Source organism: Octopus sinensis, linkage group LG10 (assembly GCF_006345805.1).
Source record: "Octopus sinensis linkage group LG10, ASM634580v1, whole genome shotgun sequence".
In the NCBI taxonomy this organism is placed as follows: domain Eukaryota; kingdom Metazoa; phylum Mollusca; class Cephalopoda; order Octopoda; family Octopodidae; genus Octopus; species Octopus sinensis.
In genome coordinates, this window is record NC_043006.1 from 85,348,654 (window position 1) to 85,359,254 (window position 10,601).

Genomic DNA, 10,601 nt, shown 5'->3' on the forward strand with positions numbered 1-10,601 from the left:
TAGCCAGATAGCCTTCATGGATGATTGGGAATGGAGGACTCTGCTTGCAGGATGGTGACAATCGTTTACAATTATTACATGATGTCAAGGCAAGGAGACAATCACACACACACTCAAGCAAGCACACAGACACATAAGCATGCGCACACACAGAGGCTTCTTTCAGTTTCCATCTGCCAAATCCCCTCACAAGGCTTTGATCAATCCCCAGGACTACAGTAGGAGACACTTTCCCAAGCTGCTATACAGTGGGATATATGTGTGTTTGTTCTTCTGTGTGCCCTATCCATGTTAGTGTGCATGCTTGTGTCTGTGTGTGTGTGCATATGCTTGTGTGTGAGTTCATTTCTAACAATAACCCTTTAGCATTTAAACTGACCATATCAGGCTCAGATGTTCTACCTGTTTTATGTTCGAACTGGCCACTTACCCAGCAATGTTCAAACCTCTCACACTTACCCTGCAATGTCATTCTTTAAATAAACAATTACATCATCAATATATCAAAGCTACAAGATAATAGATGATAAATTCAAAACAATGTGAATAACTAAGCATTACATTTAACAAAATAACCTGAATGTTGAAGGTTTATGTCAACAAAACACATTAATTTATCAATTACACTGTGAAAATTAATCAAGTATTTTGAATACATGCCTGTTTTTTGCACCATTGGGTATGGTATTTCCTTTACATGGTACACAGTTTTGGACAGCCTGATCCTGGGAATTTTTAATCCATTCCCCATCCAATTTTCTCTCCACTGTATCTCAGAAAGACAAAGACAATGCAATTAGCAAGCTGTTAAAAAAAAAGTTTATTTATTTATAAATTAAGTCAAACGCATGCACTGGAACCATGTGAAATGAATAAGAATAATGGCCTGGATTTTTGTTGGTTATGATAGCAAGTGTTCCACTTGAATTGATCAACAGAACAGCCTGCTCATGAAACTAATGTGCAAGTGGTTGAATACTCCACATATATGCATGCTCTTAACATAATTCTCATGGAAATTCAGCATGATACAGAATCTGACAAAGCTGGCTCTCTGAATGACAGAACTCACTTTTGCCAGCTGAGTGGACTGGAGTAACGTGAAATAAAGTGTCTTGCTCAAGAACACAATGCACTGCTGGGAATTGAACTTTAGGCCTTACAATCACGAGCTGAATACCCTAAGCACTAAGTCACACGCCTGGTGAGTGAAGTGAATAATACATTTTCTTTAATTGGGTAATAACTTTAACACTTTTGTTACCACATTTCTGTCAAAATACATTGTTTTGGCAATAACAAAGAATTTGGTAAAATTAACCTTGTCATTATTAAACAGGTGCTAGAACAAGGGTGGAGGCGCAATGGCCCAGTGGTTAGGGCAGCGGTCTCACGGTCAGAGGATCGCAGATATGTATAAAACTGGCTTCTTTCAGTTTCCATCTACCAAATCCACTCACAAGGCTTTGGTCAGCCTGAAGCTATAGTTGAAGACACTTGCACAAGGTGCCACACAGTGGGACTGAACCCGGAACCGGGACCATGTGGTTGGGAAGCAATGCACACACACACACACACACACCCTAAAGGGGCTTTTGAATCACCCTGTTGACTAAAACCCTTCAAACAAAGTGACTTTTAACCTATTCTATTTACGACTGGTTATTTTTTCCTTCAACCCCTTAGCATTTAAACCAGCCCTAACTGGCTTGAATATTTTACTTGTTTTATGTTCAAAGTAGTTACATCTGGCCTCTCACACCTATCCTACAATGTCATTAATGCATGATTAATTCAAAACAATGTGAATGAATAAGCACTGCATTTGACAAAGTGATCTGAATGCTAAAGGGTTAAAACAAAGATGACACTGAAAGTTCAGTAGAAACACAATCAACAATTAGTAACAGCTGTTTTCTTGGTTTATTATTTCTCCCCAATAAAATACAGTGATGGCAATTAAAGTTATCTTTAAGTTGTTGATAGCAATTGAAACACAGATTTCAGATAAGCAGACACTAAGTGTTCACTAAATCATAATGTATGAGAATAAAGTAGTTAATAAGAATAAGCTATTTTTACCTGTTATATTCTTGCCTATACACGATGCACATTTATTGTTGCTTGACAAAGTATCGTTGTGACAGTAGACACAACTCCAACCATCTTTTGAAGTGACCTGTAAAGAATACAAGAAAAAGACTAAGTCTTTCAGATGGTCAATATATATTGCATCCAACATCATATATCATCATCATCATCGTTTAATGGCTGCTTTCTATGATGGCATAGGCTGGACAGTTTAACTGAGGCTGCACCAGGCTCCAATCTGATCTGGTAAGGTTTCAACAGCTGAATGCCCTTCCTAACACCAACCACTCTGAGAGTGTATTGGGTGTTTTTTATGTGCCACTAGCATGGGAGACAGTCAGGGGGCACTGGCATTGACCACATTTGGATGGTGCTTTTTATGTGCCACCAGCATATTAGGTGTCCACATTAGTGGTCATTCCTCTTAATTTTGTATGCAACACAATCTTTAATCTTCGGACTTTTTTAATATGCTAAGCCACTGGTTTTAATTGATTAATATCAATTTCTACCCTTATTAATTAATTTTAAATAAAAAATGTTCTCTAACCGGTAAATTGGCTACTGAAATTTATTAACTGCAGAGTAATTGCCAGCCTCAGCACGCCAAAGTGAAGACATTTGAAAAATACACCCAAATATAATTTGTAGAACTTTATACATACTCGATTTCAGTTGAGCATTCTGTATCTAGTTCTGGAAATTGTGTGTTTTGTAAGAGACAGACTACGCTGACGATCTTGCAGATATCTGCGTGTTTGCATACATAGACATTAACAAGTGAAACCATCGGTACGTAGGTTATTGTTTTTTATTTTGTATAGTTTCATTTGTCTTACTCATTTTTACATGTTGGCATTTTGCTGAAATTTTTCTTGAGAACACATTCTTCATGATAATGGCGATTTGACGTCTATGTTTAGCATATTAGGTGTCCACTTTAGTGGTCATTCCTCTTAATTTTGTATACTCTCTTTACTCTTTTACGTGTTTCAGTCATTTGACTGCGGCCATGCTGGAGCACCGCCTTTAATCGAGCAACTCGACCCTGGGACTTATTCTTTTGTAAGCCCAGTACTTATTCTATCGGTCTCTTTTGCCAAACCGCTAAGTAACGGGGACATAAACACACCAGCATCGGTTGTCAAGCAATGTTAGAGGGACAAACACACACACACAAACACACACACGCACATATATACATATATATATATACGACGGGCTTCTTTCAGTTTCCGTCTACCAAATCCACTCACAAGGCTTTGGTCGGCCCGAGGCTATAGTAGAAGACACTTGCCCAAGGTGCCACGCAGTGGGACTGAACCCGGAACCATGTGGTTGGTAAACAAGCTACTTACCACACAGCTACACCTGCGCCTATGTAACACAATTTTTAATCTTCAGATTTTTTAAATATGCTAAGCCATTGGTTTTAATTGATTAATATCAGTTTCTACCCTTATTATCTAATTATATATATATTTACCGGAGTAAACAAGGTGGAAAAAAGAGTACTCAAATACCAGTGGTAGAGTAATATGCTTTATTTAAAGCAGCAGAAAATTCAACAAAACCTGTTACTCTGAGTTTCACGTTCCCATTCGTCGGACAGTTTTTGCTAGAATAGAACCGATATGTCAATTCTATCCAGACTAGTATAAATGCTACACCTTTAAAAATGGACTTGTTTGATTGGTTCTTTACAAATAATGGTCAATTTTCGAGCGATAAACAAAAATGAGCTCAAAAATATAAATATATATATATATATATAAAAAATTATAAAATTCGAGGAATTTGATGTAAGGTTTTTTCCTCGAATTTTATAATTTTTTATATATATATTTTTTTTTTTGAGCTCATTTTTGTTTATCGCTCGAAAATTGACCGTTATTTGTAAAGGACCAATCAAACAAGTCCATTTTTAAAGGTGTAGCGTTTATACTAGTCTGGATAGAATTGACATATCGGTTCTATTCTAGCAAAATCTATCCAACGAACTGGAACGTGAAACTCAGAGTAACAGGTTTTATTGAATTTTCTGCTGCTTTAAATAAAGTATATATATATACACACACACACACATCAGTTTCTCTCAGTTTCCATCTATCAAACCACTCACAAGGCTTCAGTTAGCCCAAGGCTATAGAATAAGGCCCCCTGCTCAAGGTAGCCATGCAGTGGAACTAAACTTGGAACCATGTGGTTGGGAAGCAAGCTTCTTACCACATACCCACACCTGAAACAAAAAACTGTGAAGCATTGTAATAAAAAGGGTTATGGTCCTTTAGACAGTAAGGTAATAAGGATTTCGCCAGTCGCAATTCATTCAAACTTACCTGGTTTGCTCCACATTTTACACAATTTACTGCTCGGGGTGCCATGTTTTTGATATATTTGTATCCTGGATTGCATACACAAGATAAACCTACAAATTAAGAAAATGTTTACAAACTTTAGATCATAGTGAAAAATACTTCACAACTACCAAAGAAAAAAATTAATAAGAAGTAATTAACCCTTTTGTTACCATATTTCTGTTGAAATACACTGTCTCTGTTTCAATTAATTTTGAAAATAATGAATCTAGTAAAATCACTGTCATTATTAACCCTTTTGTTACTGTATTTATTTTGAGATGCTCAGTATTTCTTTCAATTACTTTAAATATGAAGAATTTAGTAAAATAATTTAGTCATCATTAAGCTAGTGTTAGGAACATATATTATGACTAAGGTGTAAGATTTTAATTCAAAACTTATGAAAACAAGACATTTGTACTCAGAGCCAGTTTCAGCCAGGTGTGTGAAACACCAGCTTCACCTTGTAAGTATGTGGGTTCAGGTTCAGTCCCACTGCATGGTACTTTAGACAAGTTTCCTCTGCCATAGCCCCAGGCCATCAATGCCTTATGAGTGAATTTGATAGACAAAATATAGAGTATTCTTTAATTCTTTTACTCATTTCAGTCATTTGACTGCAGCCATACTGGAGCACTGCCTTTTAAGGGTCTTAGTTGAACAAAATGACCCCAGGACTTACTCTTTGTAAGCCTAGTACTTATTCCATTGGTTTCTTTAGCTGAACCAACCGCTAAGTTACAGGGATGCAACAGTGGTTGTCAAGCAATTGTAGGGAGACAACAGACACATAAATATATACATATATATATACATGACAGGCTTCTTTCAGTTTCCACCCACAAGGCTTTGGTGAGCGAGTGAGTGCATGTGGATATGACTAAGGACCGAGATATCTGGCACCTTGCTGTACTCAAAATGTCTACCACAGCAGAATGGATACAGGTGCTGGTGCCACATAAAAAGGACTCCGGTTGGTTCCACATAGAAAGCATTGGTGCTGGTGTTATGTAAAAAGCACCCAGAAAACCCTGTAAAGTGGTTGGTGTTAAAAAGGTCATCCAGTCATAGTAACCAACACAAAACAGACAATGAAACCTGGTGCTGCTCCTGTCAAACCATGCCATTGTTTCAATGAAAAAATGGCTATGGCTGACCGTTAGTAAGGAGAGACACAGAAATAAGAAAGACGAAAGCAAAGGACCACTGATGAGGTTACAGAAGTGTGACGAAAGAACTCTGGCCGAAATAAGATTAATATTAATGTAAAGAAATAAAGCTGAAGCAAATTAACACCAAATATAAAGTGCGTGTGTTTTTATTGGCTAAACTGGCAACATGACCATTACTAAATACAATATGTGTGTGTGCGTGAGTGTGTCTGTCCACCCCCAAACCGGACTGATTTTGGCCATTTTTTTTTCACTACGCACTTAAAATACATGGTTAACCCAGCAGTTAAAAAAAAAAAAAATTTTATATTTTCAGAGGAAAAAGTGTATGATTTAAGGAAGATCTGACTGTTGTATCTAACACATCCCCAGATCTCCCTTCTCGTTTCTTTCTCACATCTATTGATGCTTTTCAATACTTTTCTTCTGATAAACACATTTTATGGAATGATAATGCCAAAGTAACACGCGTGGTCCATTACCGAGATACAAGCAAAGAAAAAGAATAGTAATTTAAATTTTTACTCGCATCCCAACCGAGCGAGCCCGCGTATGTGTGTGCGAAAGGAAAAAAAAACATTTTCTAACAAAATTATGCTATCAAAATAAATCATCTTTTACATAGCTTTTTTTAAAATCACTCGGGATAAATCCCAGCAACAGCCTTCTCAGGCTCTACAATATTTTAGAATAAACAGAAACAATTGACGGCAGGGAGTGGGACTCAAAAAATAAATTTAAAAAATTTTCTTTTTTTTCATAGCCTGGCAACTACGACATGCGAAACATCGCCGTTTGGCAAAGTTTCGGTTGTCGTAGCACAAGTTTTCCGTCGATTTCCGTAAAAAACTTTTATTTTTTTACATAAGTAATGAGAGCGAAAGAGACTAAGAGGAAGCGATTTCATGACGAGGAAGTTTCTCTTTGAAATTACCGTCTAGGGGAAGCATTGATGTACATGTGTGTGTGTGTGTGTGTGTGTTTGATGGGGTGTGGGAGACAGACAGTATGTTGTGTAAGTGAAGTGCTTCTGTTAGTGTGTGTGAAGAGACAGAGAGAGTAATGTGTGAAAGAGCGAGATAACTGATTTTTTACTCGGTGTGTGTGTATATGTATGTGTGTGTGTGTATGTATTTATGTATGTGTGTGTGTGTGTGTGTGTGTATGTATGGCCAATTCATTGTAATTACGATGAATCGGCCATACATACTACACACACACACACACATACATACATACCTATACACACACACCGAGTAAAAATCAGTTATCTCTCTCTTTCACACATTACTCTCTCTGTCTCTTCACACACACTAACAGAAGCACTTCACTTACACAACATACTGTCTGTCTCCCACACCCCATCAAACACACACATGTACATCGATGCTTCCCCTAGACGGTAACTTCAAAGAGAAACTTCCTCGTCATAAAATCGCTTTCTCTTAGTCTCTTTCGCTCTCATTACTTATGTAAAAAAATAAAAGTTTTTTACGGAAATCGACGGAAAACTTGTGCTACGACATGCGAAACATCGCCGCAGGCAAAGTTTCGGTTGTCGTAGCACAAGTTTTCCGTAATGCATAGGCGTATGAGTGGCTGTGTGGTAAGTAGCTTGCTTACGAACCACACGGTTCTGGGTTCAGTCCCACTGCGTGGCACCTTGAGCAAGTGTCTTCTACTATAGCCTCGGGCCAACCAAACCCTTGTGAGTGGATTTGGTAGACGGAAACTGAAAGAAGCCCGTCGTATATATGTATATGTATATATGTATGCATGTGTGTGTGTGTATATGTTTGTGTGTCTGTGTTTGTCCCCCACCCCACCCCAACATCGCTTGACAACCGATGATGGTGTGTTTACTTAACCGTAACTTAGCGGTTCGGCAAAAAGAGACCGATAGAATAAGTACTAGGCTTACAAAAATAAGTCCTAGTGTCGATTTGTTCGACTAAAGGCGGTGCTCCAGCATGGCCAGTCAAATGACTGAAACAAGTAAAAGAGTAAAAGTAAAGAGTATATTTGAGTGAGAAAAAAACGAGTGGTCTTGCGACGTGCTAGAAACAGCAGCCGAATCACACTCTTTCCTCTGAAAAGATGAAAAGCATATTCTAACTGAAAATAGGCATTCCTTCGATATAGCTCGACAAGGTCAAGACATTTCACTTCGAGTATTTCCTTGGGTTGTGGAGTATAGACATAACGAAATTATGCCAGCAATGTCTCATTTTAAACTGGAAGGAAAAAAAGCCTTGCATATTTGTTCTTTCAGGTGTGTATGTAAAATCCGCAAATTTCCAAGCAGAAAACAGAATCGAATTGTCATTTGCTTTCACAGAATTACCCGAAGTGAAGTGTTTTGATTTTGTATATATTTGTTATATCGAAAGAATGCCTGAAAATGTTTCTCTTGTGGGTTTTAAACGTGTAATGAAATAAAAATTGACCAAAATCAGAGTGGTTGACGAGTGGCGGGACTGAAAAAAAAATCATAAATGTGCAAACCATTTTTTTTTTTTCGTAAACAGGCAGGTGGAAAAAAAGGTAAAAATTGCCCGTTAAAACGGAGGGTAAAATTTTCGTGTAATCGTGCGGGTGTTACACGAAAACTTTACCAAACGGAGAAATTCAAAGATGTGGGCCGTCTCATTCGAAACTCTCCACCTTGCAAAACATTGTGTCAACAACTTTCTTTATAATAGTAATCTATGCCGTTTGAAAAGTATTTGTATAAAATTTCATTAAAAATTACCCATTTTCCTGAAAGTTATGAGGGAAAAAAGGTCGGGTTGCGTGAATTTTTCGAAACTCCACTCCCCAAACCCTCGAAAACTTTTTTTGCAACAAATCTTTCGATACACTCAATCTACAGAATCTAAGCGGTTATTTGTTGGAACTTTCGTTAAAAAGTATCCATTTTTCTGGAAGTTTATGAGGCGACAAAATCGGTGGGGTGCACATCTGTAGTTATTCCACCAAGTGCTGCTAATATCATCGGGAAATGTACGTGTCATGTAAATTCTAATTGAAGAATATTTACAAGACATAACAGCGAAACAAAAGACTAAATGTTATTTAAATTTCTTTTTTTTTTCTAAATAGAAAAACTTTAGCGAAACGCAGGTGATTTTTGAAAGTGAGGTCGTGAAATATTAATTTTAATTAAACTCAAACCTGAAATAAAAGTTAAGACAAACTTTCCACACACGACTGTTCCGAGTTCAAACTCAGTTAAGACCGACTTTAACTTTCATCTCTATAAATACATATTTACAACACGTTTGATAGAAATTGGGGGTAATGTTCAGTCAAAAATGCATCAATTATTTTTTTCTTTAAAACAGTGAAAACGTAAATAAAAATCAAAAATAATAAACTTGCCATCATTAGAAACTGATTGTATAGAGTTATTTTGGGAACAGAAACGACATTTAAGATGAGTTATATCAAAATATTGGTCGTGAGTATTTTTCTTTTGGTTGCAGTCATTTTTCATTTCGAGTTTAATAGAATATTTAGACAGAACAGAAAAGATACTTAAAAGTTGTAAAATGACAAACAAGTAGTACGATGTCGCCATTTTTATTGTTTGCGCCTGTTGTCTAGGAGCTAATAATAGATATAGATATATCGCTAGATCTGTCAATACTTTTTTCCTTAGTCCTGAATCCGCGGACATGTTGGAAACGATTTATCGTTTATTTCGGTATATGTATTACTCAGTATCTTGATGGTTTCATTTTATGTGTAACTGAATTATCATGTTACTGTTAAAAATGTTGTCAATATTAATGTTAAGCGCCGAACGGGCAAATTGCTTGGCGGCATTTCACCCGTCATTACGTTATGAGTTCAAATACCGCCGAGGTCGACTTTACCTTTCATCTTTTTGGAGTCGATTAAGTACCAGTTGAGCACTGGGGTCGTTGTAATCGACTTCGCCCCGCACATGAAATTGTTGGCCTTGTGCTAAAATTTGAAACCAATATTAGTTTATGCTACTGTTAGTTTTTCATGGCTTGAGGAACATCAAATGTTCTTCTGGTTTTCCTTAACAAACTATGAAATAATTATTCTTAAATAAAATAATCGTATAAATTGTTATAACTTCTAAGAATATGAATTCAATATACACAGTATTTTTGCTTTCTTACTCATGCCATATACATACACACGCACACATATAATGGAGTTGGTTCGCCTCCCACAGGAAACCAGCTTTTTTCCCCTGCCAAGAGGTTGTTTTTTTAATCCATTATTCTATATGGTATAGCTTTATAAACTTAGAGCTCCACCATATATATATATATATATATATATATATATATATATATATATATATATATATATAGTTAATCTCAAAAAAAAAAAAAAATAAGGAAAAGACACAAGAAAAAAACAAGGAGAGGACATGGTACATGCAAAGTTTTAGTAGACACTCAGGGAAGGAAAGAAAGGTAGTTTTACATTTCGAGCATAGCTCTTCTTCAGAAGCTAGAGACGGATGAAAGTTCAAGAGAAAAGGAAAACGGAGGAAAAAAATCGCCAATGATCCGTATGTATATTTGTATATATATAGTTAATCCAAACTTGAACAAAGAGAAAACACAACAACACGAGGATGTGGAACAAGTATAGTGTTATTGGACGCTCAGGAAAGGAAAGAAAGAAGGAGGATTTAACGTTTCGAGTGGAGCTCTTCGTCAGAAACATAGAAAAAGGAAAGGTCCAAGGAAGGGAAGACAGAGAAAGAAAATCGCCAATGATATATATATAGTTAATAAAAAAAACATAGAAAGAAGCACACTCTAAAAAATAGAGCAGTAATTATTGCAACAAAATTTTATATAAAGTTACTAAAGGTTTCGCAGCCTTGTGGACAGCTTGTCAGACTCTATATGAATACAGAATTTTAAAATATGCATATATATATATATAATATATACAAAATAAGAAAATGGAGAAATACATCCAAATC

The 10,601-nt window shown here is 36.4% G+C and overlaps 1 protein-coding gene across 2 annotated transcripts in view; it reads right to left on the reverse strand.

Moving 5' to 3' along the window:
- Positions 1–9,212, reverse strand: part of LOC115216375 (meckelin-like) — a 61,212-nt gene extending 52,000 nt beyond the window's left edge. For both annotated transcript variants that reach the window (XR_005001059.1, XM_029785668.2), the window contains exons 1-4: positions 9,005–9,212; positions 4,431–4,519; positions 2,083–2,179; positions 661–766 (exon numbers count right to left, since the gene is read on the reverse strand). Coding sequence is in view for 1 of the 2 variants with exons in the window: in XM_029785668.2 (XP_029641528.2) it covers positions 661–766; positions 2,083–2,179; positions 4,431–4,519; positions 9,005–9,203 (491 nt within the window). In the remaining variant the exon portion in view is untranslated. The remainder of the gene's footprint in view (positions 1–660; positions 767–2,082; positions 2,180–4,430; positions 4,520–9,004) is intronic.
- Between the last annotated feature and the right edge of the window lie 1,389 nt (positions 9,213–10,601).